Source organism: Excalfactoria chinensis, chromosome 2 (assembly GCF_039878825.1).
Source record: "Excalfactoria chinensis isolate bCotChi1 chromosome 2, bCotChi1.hap2, whole genome shotgun sequence".
NCBI lineage: Eukaryota > Metazoa > Chordata > Aves > Galliformes > Phasianidae > Excalfactoria > Excalfactoria chinensis.
In genome coordinates, this window is record NC_092826.1 from 122813650 (window position 1) to 122833460 (window position 19811).

The 19811-nt window shown below is 43.5% G+C and overlaps 1 protein-coding gene across 4 annotated transcripts in view; it reads right to left on the reverse strand.

Annotated features, from left to right (window-relative positions):
- The window catches only part of RSU1 (Ras suppressor protein 1), a 94143-nt gene extending 74332 nt beyond the window's left edge, over nt 1–19811 (reverse strand). Inside the window, exons 1-4 of one of the 4 annotated variants that reach the window (XM_072328853.1) lie at nt 19689–19811; nt 18768–18879; nt 12172–12222; nt 328–448 (exon numbers count right to left, since the gene is read on the reverse strand). In XM_072328853.1, coding sequence (XP_072184954.1) covers nt 328–448; nt 12172–12222; nt 18768–18876 — 281 coding nt within the window. In that variant the 5' untranslated portion in view covers nt 18877–18879; nt 19689–19811. The other 3 variants (XM_072328850.1, XM_072328851.1, XM_072328852.1) reach the window with 3 other exon arrangements.

Sequence of the window (19811 nt, forward strand, 5' to 3'; positions counted from 1 at the left end):
AGAATTAAGTGACAGTTGTTAGGAAAGTAAAATTCATTACTTGTTGGGTCTGTCTTCAGCATTAGATGAATGCAAGTTGCTTTTGCCCTTCAATAGTTATCAGTGTATCAGAGTGAATGCTTGATCGTTCTTACGTATCTGATTACCCAGACCACTAGCTAAGGACTCTGGATGAGATAGTTAAGAGTTGCAAATATGGTTACATCCAAGTTCTCATCACATTTTCAAAAAGAAACTTAAATAGCAAAAATAAGAAGATTTAAGTTCAGTTGTGATGGTCTTTGACAGCATCTCCATTACAGCAAGTTTGAGCATTAAGATACGCACCCAAGATTCAGGTGTTTGAGCTTCTGAAGGCTGCTAATCTGTGTAGGCAGCTCCTCAATCTGGTTGTTGAAGAAGTTGAGCACTTCTATGTTTCTCAGGTCTGCGATGTTTGCTGGCACAGCTGTGAGAAAGTTTTTACAGTAAGAGACTGCAGTTAGGGCAAGCTACACAGACTACAGGCACTTTTGCTAGCACCTGTCATTTGCTGTTTGTATAGATGCGGTTTCTACTCAGCTGCTAACAGCTACCTGCAATAAAAGCAATGCCTGTATTAAAGAAGCTTCCTATGTAACACCAGCTCTCCTTACCGACAGGAATCACCTGGTACTCTTCAGAAAATTACAACTATTGCTGGCCAGAGTACTTTACAGGCAAGCCATGGCAGAGAAACAAGCACAACAAACTCACTCACAGATCTGCTGAGTGCTCAAATTATCTCACATCCAAGTTTCTATCTGCTAATATTGAACAGTGACTACAGAAATTTAACTTCAACCTTAAAAGGTGAACTATTTGGCCAAGCTAGTTATTGACTGCCTCCCATGAGTGAGTATCTACATACACGGTTACATTCAAATGCACACAAATCAATATCTGGTTATCTGGAAACATGAACAGTAAGGTAGAAGCACTATCTGGATGTGCCTGTGCAGATGAGGTTAAAACACTCTTCAGATTTGCATCTTCTCCCCCTGTAACTGAAGTTTACACAGAAGGAGGCTGACAGGCAGCCTGCACTGAAACTTCCACTGGTGTTCAATATTCAGCTCGGCTCAGTCTTAATTTCAACTGCAGCAGGAACCCATAGGGCACATATCTAAATAATCAGAAGGTTTTATTACATTTATTTGGTGGCATGAGACAATCTCAGTCTTAAAATGGAATCAATAATGTTTACAAAGCAGAACATTATAGCATGTCACATTTAGTACATTATAAGCATAATTACCTTGTTCACAATAATGGGATTCCCTAACAAGCACTTTGATTATACTACATAAATACTACTGTTGAGGGTCATATTCATCCCAGGACATTTTTAACATAGTTTTCATTAAATCATTAAGCAAATACTAATATTTAAAAGCCTTCACTTTTTGGTATATTTCAGCTGGTCTGTGTGTACCCATAACTCAATAATGGCAAGAATTAAGCATCTTCAGAAAGGCAAGGGTAATATACTGCTACCATTGTTTTAAATTATTCCCTAACAGAAGTTAACTAAGGATTTTAATTGACATAATTCAGCTGCTTCCAGCCTCAATATTTCACCAGAACAGTAATTACCACTATTAAAATGTTTTCCTTTCAGAAATTAGACTTTATAATTTGACTTTGATGAGACGTAATGGACTGGCAAACCACGTTTCTGCTCTTTTCAAAGAGATGCTACATTCATGCAAGATTAGGGAACACAAACATTAACAAATACAGGTTTTAAGTTTAGTTGCAAAGCCTAAGCAACTCAGAGGTCAAGTGCAGTTGTCCTTCAGTTATGCTGTTGATACAATTAATAACAACTTTGACCTTTTTGACAGCATAGAAGATTTCACTCTCCTAGAGAATTCTGTTCAATCTGACACCACAAGTTATGCCAAGTGTAATACAGGGCTAGGCCGCAGGAACACTGAAACAACCACTTTGCATTCAGCAGACAAGCCTTACCAAACCTAACTTCACATCGATGGCAAGTCAGTTCTGCACAGCTATTCAGGCTAAAAAGCATCATAATCAATGAATTGAAATTATCTCAAAGTCAACTGAAAGCATATTTTGCATCAAGGACAGTAATATTATTACAAACACAGGGACGTGTACCCTCCCTGGGGCCTGACAGAGTTATGGATTACCTCAAAATAATGATGCTGATTTAGTGGATTTGTCTCATCAAATACCTGTTCAAAATAGTTTGTTTCCCCCTCATGAACAAATTGAGCTTGCCTCTCATTTCTGACTTTGGTTATGAGATTGCATAGAGGAAGAATCACTTCAAGGAAGAAGGTGAACAGCCCTCAAATGCAGAAGTCTTCATTTAACCAGTAAGATCACCACATGAAACTACTTGTGAAAAAGACAACACCTAGGTACTGACACATGAAGAAAATGGCTTCCCAAGTAGCTTGTGAAGTCTGCGCTTGTACTGAAGGAACCAGTGTAAGTGGGTTACACAGTGAAGAGTTTCAAATTCTATCCACTCATCCCACTTGCAAACACAGGGGAAAACTTAACATCTAGTGGCTAGTTTATCAGAGATTTTTAATTTGGTTTTCTTTTGTCAGGGACTGGGTGTGAGTAAGTGTCCCCTGTGAACAACAGCAGCTGTACCCTTGTCCAGTGGCTGCTAGGTATCCAATATATCCGTATAATTTCCACACACTGCTGTGAATCACTCTTAGGATACTGCTGTATTATACTTCCTTTTATTATTTCCTTCAAGCCATACTAAAATCTGCACGACTAAGCAGGTTATAGAAAAAGACTATAATTTTAGCAAAGGATTTGGATGAAATACTTTGTGTCAGCCTTTTAAATCAAAACAAACCCCTCATCCACATCTGCATTTATTTTTTTTAAACTGTGTGGAGGGGGTAGAGGTGCTTTGTGAAATGGAAAACAGAGTGCTTGCTTGAGAGTAGTGGCAAGGGAGAAAGGACCTTTTTCCTGTCATGGCTTATTTTCTGATTCAACAATTTAGATTCATTTGTATTTGAAGGAACACTCTGTGGATTCTAAGAAGCAGAAGACTGAAATTAACTCCAGTGTTGCTCTCATAACCAAACCACACACATTCAGTACCTCCATGTCTAGAGATAAGCAACGGTCAAGAAAAGTTGATGAGGCATCGTGTTCTTTCATCTCAGCTTTGCACGTCTAAATATCCTTACTACCAACACACCGCTAAGCTGCAGAGTTCTTCACAGATTTACAGCAGACTGCCAAATACCAAGAAATTCATGTTCTGGCAATACTGAATTCCACTCGAGTCACCTTCTCATGATGAGCTGTGAGAATGAACTGTCAGCATCCTGGTTCCATTCACCCACATATTTACAGTAAGATCCGCAGTCTTAACAACTCTTCTAAGACCATCTGCTGCCCAATGCCATTAACAACCAAACTCCTCCCCAGCAAATGCTAGTAAAAGTTGGCAGCCCGGTGCCTTTGCATTCTCCCGTGAAGCTTCAGTCACATCACAAAGCCCCATTCATATTAAGCTTCACATTGCAAGACCAGACAAAGCTTCCCTCCCCTTGATCAGCACTGGGAATTGCATACAGAGATTCACCGTGACAGCTATAGACTTCATCTTGATTTCAAGAGCTTGGCTGAGAGGGAAAGAGTCTATAAGCTGCACATGAAGCAGCAAGAGATCTTTGTTCGTGCTCCTACAAATCAGTATTGGCAACTTGTTATACTTCAAAGGGTTTAAGAACAAACAGGCTCTTTTTCACCCTGACATTAGTGGCAATTCTTTAGGAATGAAAATAGCTCTTAAGGGCAGCCTTTCACTCAAAGCACAACTTTATTCCTATGTTCAATAGTTCTGCTGTGATTTCGGAAACATTTATATGGAAGATTAAACACCACTGTTCAGAACCTCTACAGCTCCACATCTAAGTGTCCTGGACCCAAACCTCAGTTCACTCCACACAGCGAGTCAGGAGCCATCACAAGACTACTTACTTGAAGTCTAATGTTGCCCTCTGTTGGAGAATAAATACTGGGTTAGATCAATCTTTTAGCTAAGCCAGCTATTGTGCTAGGAACATTTATATCAGTTAAAGCACCCTGGAGTAAAATTTATCTCAGATGTAACCCTTTCCAGTAAAGCAGGGTGTCAGAGGTTCTCTTCAGTCTTTGACCTGGGGTTTCCATACAGTTCCTCCATAGTGGCAGAGCCCTTCACAGCTGAAAATGAGCCGGTTTTCTGGTAAGTCTCAAATTGTACAAATGATCTCCAGGATCATTCTACAGAGCACTGGAAAACAGTTAGGGAAAAAAAAGAAAAAAAAAGAAAAGAAAAAATTTGTGTACATCACAATTTTAGCTGTACACAAACTCAGGTGTTTGCAGGATAAAGTCTCCCCCTGCCTTTCATCTATGAGATGAAGCATAGCCTGTTTGGTTTTTTTTTTTTGCATTTAGTCTGTACTGACATTAATACAAACATTTCTGAGAACTGTATTAGAAGACTCCAATCCAAATTTATATTTTACTTCTACCTTTTCAAGGAAAACAGCTCATACTGTTGATAAACCACCAATTGGAGGAGGGAAACATTAGTGAAAAATACAAGCCTTCACGAGTAGAGCGCATGATATGTAAACTGACAGAAACACTTCATTTATATCTCGACACTGAATGTTCAAAATAAACATTTTTTCTCACTGCTGCTTGGAAAAGCAGCATCTATAACACCTGCCTATTCATAAAACTGTGAACCAAATAATCTCTTCAATAAATGTTATTCAAAGGTTACAGAAGCCTCCCATTTCATCCAATGGGTTCTGAATCAGACATCAACTGAAATAAGGATTTTAATTACTTAAGATTACTTTGACTATCATCCTTAGAAACTTCAAGCTGCAGAATCCATTTTTTTTTTCCAGAATGCTTCTCCATTTAATGAACTAATTAGGCAGCACCTAGGAACATGACATTAAGTAGAACCTTTAAAGGTTCTAAGGGAATATTTATCCAGAAGAGCTATTAAAATATAAATCTCTTTTCTGACAAGTAGTACTGAGTCTATGCCAGTTTCTCATTAAACCGTTCCATTTATAAGCAGGTCAAGAGTAACAGAGAGTAAAGAGAACTCGGTACAGAACTTTGGGAGTGCCATAGTCTGGTGCAGATCTCAAGCAACATTTTCTTGCCAAAAGCAAGAATCTGCTTAAACCTACAAGGAAACCTGCGGGCCGCAGCGTAACAAACCCAGTTCTGCAGACTGTTGCTAATCCAGTTAGCTCAACAGGAACTTTGCATGAGTAAGGATCCCTCAGAGTAAAGGTCACAGCCACATGAAATGTTACTCACATTTCACGGGGGAGGAAGAACTCTGAATATGAAATCTATAATGCATACTGTGCATCCAGTGCAACTGTACTCCTAGAGCTGGAGTCAGGTTTAGATTAATTTAACAAGATTTCTGTTGTACTGAGAGAAGCAATCAGCTTCACCAAAATGAAAGGGGAATTAACAGAGGGAGAACACAACAGTTTCCATTTTAAATATTCATGGGCATGCTGATATCATACTTGGCAGTTAACCAGAGGGAATCTTCATCCCATGTGAAGCACTCGGTACTTAATTTACACATCATGTAGCTCTAGTTTTCCCCTTTTGCCCTTCCTCCACACTCTTCCAAAGACGTATACCAACCTTCCACACACTGAAAACATTAAAAATGGACTGCTCTCCTTAATCTTCAGTTTTCCCAGAAACCAGCACACTTCTTTGCAATTATCCACAGAAGCACTGCTGTTATGAAAACGCACTTATGAGTATGTGCCACCAATGTGCTATGGTGCTAGCAAAGCAATTTATCAATAAATGGCTTTAATTTAGAAGGCAGAGACTAAGGAGAAGTGATGCAAGCACAACAGAAGCTGAAAAGACACTGGGAAATAAGTCACATGTAGCAAAACCACTACAGTCTTGTCAGAAAATAACACTTAACGTTATATTGTACTTAAAAGTTTTAAGAAAAATCCTCAAAGTCAGGTTAGGAAGGTTAGGAAGGGATTGCTAAATTGAAAACAAGTCATCTATTGGTAAAGAACTAAAGCCACAAAACCTGACTTTGCTGGCTGATTTTAGAGCACTAAGGGGTACTATAAGCTCAGTGTACATGGGTATAAAAGTATGGATTTAACTATGGCCCCTCATTTCTACACATTATCTTGAAGAACGAAAGATCAGCAAAGCTTTCTGAATTAGTTTGACATGCAAGTACTCCGGAGGACTGTGGCATTCCAGCTTTAAGCAGCTGTTTTATGAGCAGTTCAGACAAAATGCTCTGCCAGGTGTAAAAAACAAATAATGGCTGCATCACCTTGTTACAGGTCAGATCATCCTTACATGCTGATAACAAGGAACAGCTAAGAATGAACTGTAAGACAAGTATATAGAACTACATCAAGTTTCCCCTCAATCCACACTGCCTCTCCACACCTCCCTCCTTCACTATTACCAACAACAACAACAAAATTCCATTCAACTTCTGAGATAGTAAATTCCTTAGGATGGTACAAAAATAAGCTCTTCAATGAAATCAGGTCATCTGTGCCAATTTCACTAGCTTTGGAGATGGCAATTTCAAAATAGCCTATTTTGACCAAAAGATCTCTAATAATTTTACATTACTACTTGTACAAATACATGAAGAAATGCTGATGGTAAAAGCTGTATTGGTTTTAAATGTACAGATGGAAACAAAATGTACAGAAGGTATATAAGTGAATGAGTAAAGGGAAAACTCACCAACGGTGGTGCCTTGACTGAAGCAGCTGAGGCAGTCCTCCCTGGTGAGCGATCTCCAAGAGATACTGCTCCAGTGGGAGTCAGCCCTTAAATGAGGTCTCAGAGGGGATGGAGTCAAGCTCCACCCCTTCCGGGAGCACAGCTACATCACTCTCACCTGTGCTCCCACAGCTGACCCCATACTTGCCTCAGCTGATTAATCAGAGGTTCAGGCTGTGATTACCAATCTCCCATACAAAGCCATTACAGATATTTTAAGCCATTGGGGGAGATAAGACATAGACTTTGTACTTGATACATCAGAAAACACTGAGACCTATGAAAAATGAGCTAATATGTTTGCAGGTGCCTTTTAAAGAGAGGAATGCGCAACAGCTTCAGAAGAGTTATGCTGGAGGTAAACACTGAATGCAGCCCTGGGCAAATATTATGTACACTAACTCAGGATGCAAAGCTGCTTCCATACATCACAAAATTTAACTATTTATGCTAAAACTGGGGACATTTCATGAGGCATTCCTACAGAACACTGTAGAACAATAATCCTTCAGAAATTCTTCTGCTTCATCCCCCAAAGCTACTTAAAAACCCAAGCTTCTATTATTTAAAGCTGAACTACTCTGCCATCTGTACTTTCTCTGAACCAAAGCTTTTTTCAGGGGAAAGCAAAAAGCTACAAGGTACTTAATCTAAACATTTGAGCAGAACTCAGATGTCACAAATGCAATTCAGCATATGCAGAGATCTCCTTTGCTGTCCTTCTCATCTCCTCCTGTGCGCCGCATTCATAAAGACATCTCCCTTCAGAGATCTTTGTCCCAGAAATAGGAGGTATACCCAAACTGCATCTACAACTGGAACAAAAGGCATATTAACTTCAAGCACATTCCAAAACAGGGCTGAGAGCCCACTGTAACAGGCAGAAATATGATGCTTTGGACACAGCTTTGGCCTTGCTTCCACTGTACTAATAACACACTTGCATTTGGGGTGTATCATGTTCGCACAACAACATGGCACATTTCTCAAAAGGGAGCAAGGAAAATAAGTGACAAAGAGTACATGGGCATTTGGGAGATCCCACAGCACATTTCAGCAGTCTGGAGAAGAAAACAGCAGGAGCATTTCAGTGCTGAGAGATGTGCAGTTGGTACCTGCCTCTATACAACCTCCAACACACCTGGGCACACAGCACAGCCAGAAAGGTGACTTCTAAAAGAAACGGCCTAACCTAAGAGTGACAGTAAAGGAATTCAGCAGCAGTTCAAATTAGATTAAGGACACAGTCAAGAGGGTTAATAGCAATAAAGGGACAAGCTTTGTGCCGATCAAACACTGAGCAAGACAATTTAGAAAGAGGTGGTAGAGCAAAGCAGCAGTAAGCAGTATGAACAGCAAGAAAACCCTGCAAGCTCTGCTGGAAGGAAAAATGCACAAGAATGGTAACGCGTAACTATTAGGCTGACTAAGGAACACTGTTAATGAGAAAAAGCTGCTCTGGCAGGATCAGAAAGTTGATTTGGGAATAAAATTCAGGTACGGAAATGGAAACCAGCAGCAAAAAGGTAATAGGCTATCTCACAGAAAGGAAATCACTAGGAGTTGAGCATTACACTCGAGTACAAAGGAAGAAGCAGTGGTTAGGAAGCACCAAAGAATGGTAGCAGACAGCAGCACAGAGGAAAGAGACAGGAGGACAGCAAATGTGACTAAAGGCAATACATGCATGGGAGGTTTCCAAAGCAAAACATTCATTACTAATCTTTCATAATTTGGTCACTTGATAATACTGGGCGAAGAATTGGAGAGCAAAAGGATAAAAAAAGAGTCAGGAGGAAGCTATGAACAGCTGACGACTTCTGAGAATGCTTAAATGCAGCAGAAGCGTATGGTAAAGCTGGGAAGCACAGGATCATATGAGGTCAAGGAGACTGAGGACAGCAAACCTGAGCTGCTGTTCAGTGCTACCTGTGAGTCAGACTGAATTGATAGCAGGGCAGAAGCTTTTTTCAGGAAAGAAAGAAGCTAAAAATATTTAAACAGCGACCTCTAATGGACAAACCATACATTACTGGTATTTCCACAGCAGAAATACTCACCGGCTCCAAGTACATACCCAGATAACAATTAAAACACTAGAACCTTTGAATGGATTTCTCCTAATGACTACAGTATCAATTAATCTATTATGCAGGTAGATCAAATAATTGTTAGTCACTACCATAAAGAGAACTTAGAGCATATTCCTAAAGTAAGTGAAAGTAAACCATGTCATGTTATGTTGGCCTACAGCCTAATAGCTATACAGGTACTGATGGTCAGCACTCCCCTATCATCAGTGCTAAAATAACCTTTGACATCCCACTCTGCTTCCAAGCATGTTTTTCTTTGTTCTGCTGGCTTGGACTGTGGTTAACCTGAGCTTCTGAAAGCACTTCAAGCACAGTTCCCATACTGCTTACCTTAATCAGCATTCCAATTAGAGATAATAAATGCAACTATGCTAGAATGTGAAGTAATCAAACAGTTCTTCACATTGGGCTATCTGTCTGAAGTCTAGAAGTTCCAGTACCATTTCATACTTAATGCCTAAATAGTTCAGATTCACATCTCTGCCAGAATAAACAAACTCAGGGAATGCTTAAGCCACAGCACGTATGCTGAGATGTTCCCTATAGAAAAGGAAGTTCTTCATTGCTTTACTTCTTGTTTACAATCCCACTGGCACAAAGAGAACAACCAGCAAAGTCTAATCTGTCCTGCTGACTTTAGCTCCCTTCTGCCCAAGCACCTTTCCTTTCTCCCATAGGCAGCCATTCTGTGTCCTGCTATTTTAACCCTATAATCAAAGTTACACAAACTTTATTTCCAGATTCTGTGACTACTTAGTCACATTTACCCAAATTAATCCATCACACTGAAGGGCTGTTGTTCAGCCCCCAGTTTCCACAGATGCAAGGAACACTTTTAGGACCCATATTCCATTTTACTTTGATGTCAGCCAGTGAGTTCAGGGGATGCCTGGTTAGATTAGACAATCTATGCAGACTAATAGCATGAACATGACTGTCTTTAATTTTGCTTCTCAGCTTTTCTACCTATATGGTGGATAGATGGCTTGGCTTGAGAAATCACCGGATGATAGAACAGAAAAGTCTACTACAGCATATGGGAACACTGGCCCATATGTCTAAGTTTAAAAAAAAAGTACTTGATTCTCCCTCTGCTTTCAACTGATTCATTGCAGAGACCTCAAAATGGAATCATCCCAGCGTTGTCGCTTACACAGCAACTGGTCCAACATGACTGCAGAAACACTACTTGGCTTCCCCTACAATTTTGCTTCTGATCTGGAAGCTGATCTGCCAAAAAAAGGTTCTCACGAAGCAGCAGAAGCATGAATTTGACTCATTTATGGGTTACCTGGAACAGAGGCAGCCAGTTCAAGGCTCCTCCATAAGCACAGCACCAAACAGGTGACAAAATCCAAGGCTCACAACCTCCAGAAAAATCCACGTGGATTTGAATACTTCTAGTAAAAAGTGATTGACAGACAGGTAAACGCAGAAGCACCAGCAGAATGAATGGCATACTAATAACATTACTAAAGAAAGCCACCTGCATGATGGACTTAATAGCATAATTCTCATACTCGTTAATGAAACTTTACTTACTTTTAATAGCTTGCTAGCAAAAATATGAAGTGCCGTTACATAAAATATGCATATTCAATTTTTACATATATTTATTCTTCTAGATAGACATATTTACTCTAAACAGCAGGAAAAAACAGCAAGCAGAACACTCATTTAAATGGCAGAAAACTAGTAGAAGATGCTAATATGACCTTAGTGTAGCATGTCAAGTGTCAGTGCCACCTGCTTCCTAGTCATTTTAAGAGCAATCCGCTAAGACAATTAATTACTTTGCTTAAAAGATTAGGTCAACAGTGTCAAATATGAAAATATGAACTTCAAATTTAGCCTTTTTAAAATGTGTGCTGCCTATTTAAGTGTCTATATCACTCTGTGAAAGAGTGCGGAGTTTCAGACACAGTGAGTTACTTCTCAGGGGAAGTCCCCTGAACTAAATCCAAACACAGATAGGTGGACAGCATCTCTAGACTGAGAGAACAGATATTTTCTTGCAGCCTGCTGAACTAAGGGCTACTTAAGAACAAAGGAGAAATTAAAGAAACCCTGAGATTTAACATAAAGCAGTTGCAGAATATGGCAGCCCCTAAACCAGTATTTTGAAAACCAGAACTAATTCCAAAGATGTGGTCTAGTTTGGCTTTTTCTTGAATAAAAAACAAAACCCAAAAGCATTATTCTTGGACACCTCTTACTAACAAAGCTCCTTCTTCCTTCAGTCAGATCTTCAGCCAAGATTTCTAACTAGGATAAAGGATAGTTACACGGCTTGCAGTTCTGGCACTTAAGCTGATGGATGTCACTCTCTCCTGGCTCAATTCTCAGACATGCAAGTTTACCCTGATTGGAGTCTCACTGCAGGAGTTTCAGCCTGCCTTCTCTCCCTCAGAATCACAGTTAACTGCTATATAAGTCCAACCAGCTCTGTACATTCAGCTGAACTCACCCATCAACTACATATAAGATTTGTAAGGTGTCATATAGAAGAGACAATCAAGTCCTCAAAAGTTCATTAGCATTCAGAAGATTTAGAATTAAACAACAAAAAAGGGAAAGAATAGTCACATTTACCAACACTAACATTCACAACTCATTTCACCCCTATGCCAGGCAGTGCTCATTCAGAAGACATCAGAGCAGACAGCAGATGAGAACCAATTTCTGCCCAGCAGCACTAGGTGCAATTCACTTAACCCTACTTCAGATGTGTCATCTGACCTTCTCTCACATAGGTTTGGACAAAGGTGAGCAGAACAAAAATGCTGTCTCAAGGTGCCCACAGCCCTCCAAAAGCTGCAGAGCTAAAGTGGCTGAGCTGAGTACAGCTACCTGCCTAACTTTACACAGCTCGAGTTCAGAGACACGCACCTCCCTGCAGTGACCTGAGGCAACACAATAAGAGAAACTCACAGCCAAAGGTTAACACAATGTTTTTTGCACAATGGTTCAAAAGGCAGAGAACGGATTTTTGACTAATGGGCACTACTATGACAAGCTGACTAACTTGACTCTAGTACGTGGAAAATCTGCTTTGAAGTCAGAAAGAAATGTTGAATATAACTTCTAGTTTATAACCTCAATGCTTTTTAAGTGTTTCACCAAGACCACCCTCCAAGCACCGACACCCACTCCATAAACAACAAACCAGTAGCAGCAGCTTGTATGTATTGCTCTGCAGCTGCAATGAAGTAGGAAGTAGAAAACTTACTTGTAAGCTTGTTGTGACTCAAAACCAGCTGTGTGATGTGAGACAAGGTAACTGTAAATGAAGAGAGAAAAAGAAGTTAGTTCACGAACAGACACGGCAACTGAAAGTTTGCATTCCTTTCAGCTGAACAAACCATTGAGTTACTCTCCCCAGTTAAGTAATGACAGTTCACATGCACAAATACAAAAACCAAGACGGGCTCAAGACTTAGGGATGCACTGCTTCTTCATTCCTTTACTCCCATCACTGTTACTGTTAACACAAGCAGTATCCTGACATCCTGAAGAAGCCTGACTCCACACACACTACTACGGGATGTGTACAGGAACAGCTTTTTTGTTCTGTCTTTTGAATCCTACCCAATAAAGAAGCACTAGATTAATATTCACCCAAACAGCAACAAGACACACATCACATCTCCCCACCTTCCCTACTCATTATCTTCAAGTCCCAAGTAAAGCTGCTTCAGCCAACCCTTAAACTTGTAATACAGGCAGAGGTAATTTGACAGCAGAACAAGTGCAATCACCCAAAGGCAGAAACAGAACAGAAAGTTTGCGGAGAAATCAAAATGGGTTGTCACAGTTCCCCCTGCAGCTGCAGGCTGGGGAGGAAGGAAAGGCCAGGAGCACAAAGGAAGAAACAGCACACCCACCCCAAACGTCTCTTAAAGAGCAAGCACACGAGTGCTGCCGCAACAGCTCACGGGGAGAAGGAGGCCAGAAGGCAACCCAGCCCATGGGCAGCCTGCAAGAGCACCATGTAAGAACCAACACCATAGGACAGAAGGGTAGCGCAGCCTCAAAGATCATAACCAAACGTAGGGAATCAGTGTCCCCAGGTTTAAGGCAGGTGCTGACACAGGCTGTCCAGAGCTGTGCATGCCCCTTGCCTGGAGGTATTCAGGGCCAGGCTGGATGGGGTCCTGGGCAGCCTGATAAGGTGCCTGATGTAGGAGCTGTCAACCCAACCACTAAGCCCACAGCGGGGGGCTGAAAACAGACAGTCTCTGAGGTCCAACCTGAGCCGTTCTGAGATTCTATGATCTGCATCCTCCAGACTTCACTGTAGGAAGAAACAGGGCACAAGCACAGACACAAAGTAACAGAGCAGGGAAAAGGGTCTCATTTCCACGTAGCACTAAGTCTCAACAACCCTAATTTGTGCCCCCCTGGACTTCTGCTTGTCCCAGCAGTTCTCTTTCCCTTTTAGAAGCTTCTACATCTGTTAGATGCAGCCTTGATATTCTCATTTCCTAATATCGAGCCTTTCACACACAGCAGTGCATTCCACACATCACTCTCTGAACTCTGCACTTAAGTTCAGGGAAAGAAAAAACAACCATCTTGTTCTGCAATTAACTTAAGGAACCAACTCACAGTAGAGCTTTGAGGCTTTGTCTACATCCAGCAGCATCACAAAGACATCAGCTTTGTTCCACTGCATTTCATGGGCCAAAGGCTTTCAGGCAGAGTCCAGCTGCACAAGGAGAATGATACAGATTTTCTATATTACAGCTTAAACATTTGTGTGTCTATACACATAATGTTCTCCTCTCCATAAAGCTCCCTTACACCCCCACATTAGCTAACGTAGGAAGGGTCCAGTTAGACAAGTAATGCTGTCCCCAAGCTGCAAATGTTCCCAAACCAGGTGTTAGGAAAAATAAAATTAAGAACAGAAAACAAAGCCTGGAGCTGCCACAGCACTTCTGTAACCCTGGCCACCTCATTCACTTTGCACAAAGCTTTGCCAGCTTTAGAACAGAATGTGAAAGTCAGGTAATCTGCTCACTGAAGTCACTTTGTGAAGCCCATAATGAAACTCATTATGTTAAATCATCAGTCCCCATGACAGGTCTTTTAATAGCAGCATAGACCAACCCAAAGCCCTCAAGGAAAGGCTCAAACTCGGGCAGCAACACCACACACTTCTCTTAACTCTTCTCTGTGAGCCACTTCTTCTATGGGGATAATGCAACCTCAGTGATAGCTTGTTAACACTGTGGCCAGCTGAAACTCTTAAGCAGAGCATACTTTAAGTACACAGATCAGAACAACCCAAATGGGCTAAAAGCCACCCGTGTGCATAAGATGTAATTCAATATTCAAAATACAAATAATTAGTTAGTATGGCTTTTAATTCGTGCAAGAAGAGGAGAGGTCACTGCACAGAGGCCACTGAAGGAGGAAGTCCCCAGACTCTATTTGGTGCTGGACAGCAGCAAGCAAGCCTCTGCTGAAAGCTGCTAAAGACTGAACTAAGGAACAAAGCAGTAAGAAAGGAAGCGTTTTAATCACTGTGACAGACCCTGCACTAATACACACGCTAATGCATTTGATGTTCCTTCCCTGCCACTACAAAATTTTTACCCATTGAAAGTGAATGTGCTTGTACTGGGTCAGTTAAGTTCTCAGTGCAGATTCAGATCAGATTCTGAGCGTTACACTCCTGAACTTATGCATCTTAAGAAGTTCTTTGCACGTTCTGATTTAAAGCTAAGACTGCTGACAAACTCCTCAAGGCACACGTACTGCTGGCCTTTAACAACACAAGCATGCAGGCATCACTCACTGCTCCCTCTCCCGTTTGTCACACCTCTGTCTTCCTCAACCAAGTCAGTTTTCACAAGCATTTTCTTCCTAACATGTCTCTACAGAACAGAACAAAGTCCCAACATTAAGGATTTCAAGGCTGAAATCCATCGATCAAAGACTTCTCAATCTGGACCTTACTGTGCACATTCAGCCAAACTAAGACACCTTGCCTGAAAAGCCCCAGCATCCCAGTCAGTCCTGGGGCTTGACAAAGAAACCCATTGTATCTTTGACCGTAAACATTCCTACATCCCATGAAGGGAAAAAAAGCTTTAGGGAGTTGTGTGCTGGACTACCTGCAGCAGCATGGCAGCCATGTCCAGACAGCAAGAAGGTCCAAAGCTACTACCAGTTCAGAGATCAAACAGCACGCATTTGAAGAGCAGGAGATGAGGCATAAAGCAGTGCTTGGCCATCCTGTAGAAGAGGTGAACTTCCTCCCTTACATTAAGGTGACCTTTGGTGAGATTAAGGTGAAACAAGGAGTCCCTGGAAACACTAAGTTTTTCAGTCTCACACACTTCCTTCCATGGACTTCCTTCCATGACTGTGCTGTAGGATCAGCTGGTTGTGGTCTTCCTCATCCTACAAATACACATCAAAAGCCCTTTTCACACTACTGACTCTATCAGCAGGCATATGTTGTCAGCAACATTAACACCCCCCCAGTAACACCAGAAAGCTGAAGGAGGTGCAGCTGGAACCATCTCTCCCTTTGTCTCCTCTGAGATGCAAAGGGCACAGGGAATCCCACAGGGCAATAACTGTAAGCTCTGTACAATAACACAGGAGACACAAAGAAAGGAGGCTGTAGGGACAGCAAACCTCAGAGCCCCTGTTGGCAGGACACTGATTCATACACAGCAGATAACTTACTTGGATTTCAAGAATACACCATATGTGCACATGGAGGTTAAGAGGGTCAGGATGCCAACAGCTGCCTGAGTAATTTACACACCTGGTAACCACAAACTCTCTTGATGGTCCCAGCCCCACCACTACTGCCTCAAAGCAGAGTGGGTGGGGAAGAGAATTTAAGCTCTTCTCTTTTCACCCTAGGATCAAGAGCTGCTTCCACCCACTGCCAGTTAGCCCTACACAGTATATCTGGATGACCAGTCTTGTCTTACTCTTCTCTAAAAAAAAGGAGAAAAAAAAACAACCAAAACCACCATAACAGGAAGACTGCAGAGTTCTTGCAGGACCAAGATAGGATGCTGCCACTCCTGATGCAGGAAGTTCCCATAGAACGAGCCCTGCAGCAGCACACAACACAACCTGTAAGCAGCCTGACGCGCCATTCTCCGTGCTGTGGTTATTCTAAGAGTGAACAAAAATTATGGCATATTAATTCCTACCACATCAGCATGTGCTTTGTATAAAATATGAGTAGCTCACAGATGGAATGATAACGAGAACAAATTAACACTTAGAGTAAATAGCGTTTCATCCAATATTCCTTTCCCCAACAAGAAGACTACAGAGCAGCAGATGTCCCGAGTTATTTGGGCAAAATAATTCATAGCTTCCCCACATCTATCACCTCAAGTTAAGTAAATCACAGATCAGGGATGTTCCTTGCTCTAACAACTCTCTCATTCAAGATGACTGCTTAGATTCCTGCTTAGATTCCCACAAATAGAAAATGCCTTAGCCAGGCAAAAGGCACCACACCTCACTTGCTTAAGGAGATAATCCACTTTACAGGATATCATCTGATTCTCTTTACCTCCACCTGTCAATATTTAGGTGCTTTGTAAACAAATGTCATCTATTCCTTCCAGAATATTGAATAAAAATCAACCAAAACAACAAACCAAAACCTAACAAGCAGAACTCGAAACATTTCCATAAGACACCTGCTGAAACCATTCATATATGGGAGCACAAATAGCACACAAATGTTTTAACCACAGGTACAACATTTACTTTGCATATCGGAATAATAAGAAAATATTTTAAAGCTTAAAATTGTTTCACCTGGTGTTTGTGTGATACACTGAATTACAGAACACTGAGACCAAGGGACATTTCAAATCTCAAATGAAATGGTTTGCATTAGAAGGGACCTTAAAGCCCCCTGGTTCCACCCCATGCAGTGGGCAGGGCTGCCCCCCACCAGCTCAGCTGTCCGGAGCCCACCCAAGCCAGCCTTGAGAGCTCCAGGGATGGTGCACCCACAGCTCTGGGCAGCAATGCCAGTGCCTCACCACCCTCTGAGCAAAGAATTCCCTCCTAACATCTCACCTACACCTTTTCTATTCTATTTTAAAGCCATCACTCCTTGACCTATCAGTACACTCCTTAATAAAGTGTCCTTCTCTGGCTTCTCTCTTAGCAATTTAGGTATTGGAAGGCCACAGTGAGGTCTCCCTGCAGCCTTCTCTTCATCAGACTGAAGAAACCCAGCTCCCCCAGCCTGTCTCCACAGGAGGTGCTCCAGCCCTCACAGCAATTGCGTGGCCTACTCTGACAAACCAGCTGACAACTCAGCTTTCCCTTCAATAAAGGTGTAAGCAGGAAGAGATGGAAACGTTAACAAATTTCTAGGTTTAAGCCACTTTAGGATAATTTTAGACATTGAATCATAGAATTACCCAGGTTGAAAAAGACCTCGAAGATCATCAAGTCCAACCGCAGCCTAACCATGTTCATTCATGAACCAATGTTCATTTCCATCCATATATGAAGATCTTGGTTTTGAGACATCAACATTTGACACGGAAAAACGTTTGGTCTGTTCTACCTGTCCGACAGATTTCTTTGGGAGGGCAGGAGGCAAAAGAAAATAAAAAAGGGATCCATCCTGCATGGCAGCAAGAGAAGCCAAAGGAGAGTCCGAGCAAAGCAAAACTCTTCTTCTCTCCTTTTCTTCCCTCCCTGTTACGAGTCTTTTTTAGATGAACACAACAAGAACAGAGCCGTAGTTGAAAAAATGGGATTTGCACACACGTAGCACACTGCTTTCAAGGCAGTGCAACTGCATCTACTTAATGTGAATTCAGTTACAACAGTTTAAAGGGAAGCTCACCAGCCACCCACAGAGAGTACCCACATGTGCAGTCGGACACAGCCTGGCACGCTTCTTGAAAAACAAATGAAACTGCAGAAGGCAGCTTACCAAACAACTTCAGAGTATCCTCCAACTCAGTGAGCCTTCATATCCCCCACAAGGCTGCCCTCAACTTAGAGAAGGCCCCGCATCACTACGCTAAAGCACATGATGCAGCATACACAGGTTTCTGCATCAGCAAGCACTTGATGCAATGTAACTGGGACACCACAAGTCCGTGCCCATCACATCCCTAAGTGCCACATCTACCCTTTCCTTGAAAACATCCAGAGATAGTGAAACTCCTCCCAGAGCTGCTGCAGTCCTCAGCACTCCCTCACAGCTAAGCACGCCACTCGCAGTTAAGGGTAGGACGTGAACTTCCAGCTGATGCACCTCGATGTTATCTTTCCTCCCAACTGAAGAAGCAAAACTGACCTCGTGCCTTAGTGCTGATTATTATACTCCGTGCCTACTGAACTTAGTAACAGCTCCCAGCCCACATCTTAATGCATCAGAGGCTATGAAAGGGGTAAGCGCAGATCTAAAGAAGGGTCTGTGGTCAAGACGAGCCAGCCACTAGTTGGTCTGAAACAACCACTCATTCAGCAGAACAGCGATCACACAGCGGGCTCCACAGCGCGACGTGCCCCACACAGCTCGGGAGCAGGAAGAGAAGCGGCAGAGAAGGCAGGCCCGGAGGCACACAGCGCGGTTCCGCACAACCTCCGGGCCCGGGCAGGGGCTGCAGACACGGGCAGCGCTCACCACACCCCGCGAGCACCCCGCGCTCCCACCTGCGGTGCGGCGTAACGCGGGCCCGGCACCGCACAGGGCGGCATTCCCCGCACCGGGCGTTACTCCCCGCACCGCGGCCACTCCCGCCCTCAGCCCCGGCCCAAATAAGGCAGTGCCGGCGCTCCCGCCCGCGGCGCCCCGCTACGCACACAGGCCGGGCACGTCCAGCATGTTGGAGATGCCGCGGTCGCACATGTCCACCTCGGGCTGGTTCTTCTCCCGGCTCTCCTCCACGATCTTCTTCAGCGACTTGGACATGGCCTGGACGGGACACGAACAGACACACACACACACCGTCAGAAGGGCGGTCCCCGTTCGGTACAGCAACGCCACCCGCGGGCCCCCTACCCGCCCCGCATCCACGAGCACCACTCCGACCCACCACCGCGGGACCCCACCCCGACTCACGGCGCGGTGCAGCGGTGCAGCGGCGCTGTATTAAGGCTGTATTAAGGCAGCGTTGAGGAGGTGGCGGTGCTGGTGGCTGGGCGGAGCCCAGCCCGGCCCTCCCCCGAGCCGAGCCCTTCCCACGCGCAGGCGCACTGCCGCCCTGCCCGGGAAGCGGAGCCCTCCCCGCGCTTCCGGAGAGCGATCCGAGCGCTGGGGGCGGTTCCAATCGCGGTACGCGAGGGTTCCGAGCCAATCAGTGCGCTTTCCTAGTGCCGACTCGCTGACTATTGGCTAGGAGAGCTGAAGGATGTGGTTCGCCCGCCAATAAGCGCGAACCGTATCTGAAAGCGGGGACTTCAGGCCCCGGCTGCTGGGTTACCGGTTGTGCAGCTGAAGCTGTGGCGCTGCAAGGCTGGGCATGTCCTGCCTGCTGTCACTGCAGCATACAGAAGCTCCAAGCAGTTAACGACTCCATCTGTTAAACGACCCGAAGCCTGGACCACACTGACATCCCTAGCCTTGAGTTTTGCAATTCCACAGAAACCAAGGAAAAACGGGAAGGTGCCTCAACAGCAAATCACAGCACCATTAGGGCCGAAGAAGCCCTCCGAGATCACCTAATCCAGCCACCGACACCCCGCTGTGCCCACCAACCACAGCCCTCAGTGTTCCTCGAGCACCTCCAGGGCCGGTGCCTCCTGCAGCTGTCGGTGCAGGCCGTGCCGGCGCCTCGCCGCTCTCTGTGAGAACGTTTTCCTCACCCGCAGCCTGCAGCGTTAGCCTGGCATTGCTCTGCGTAGAAC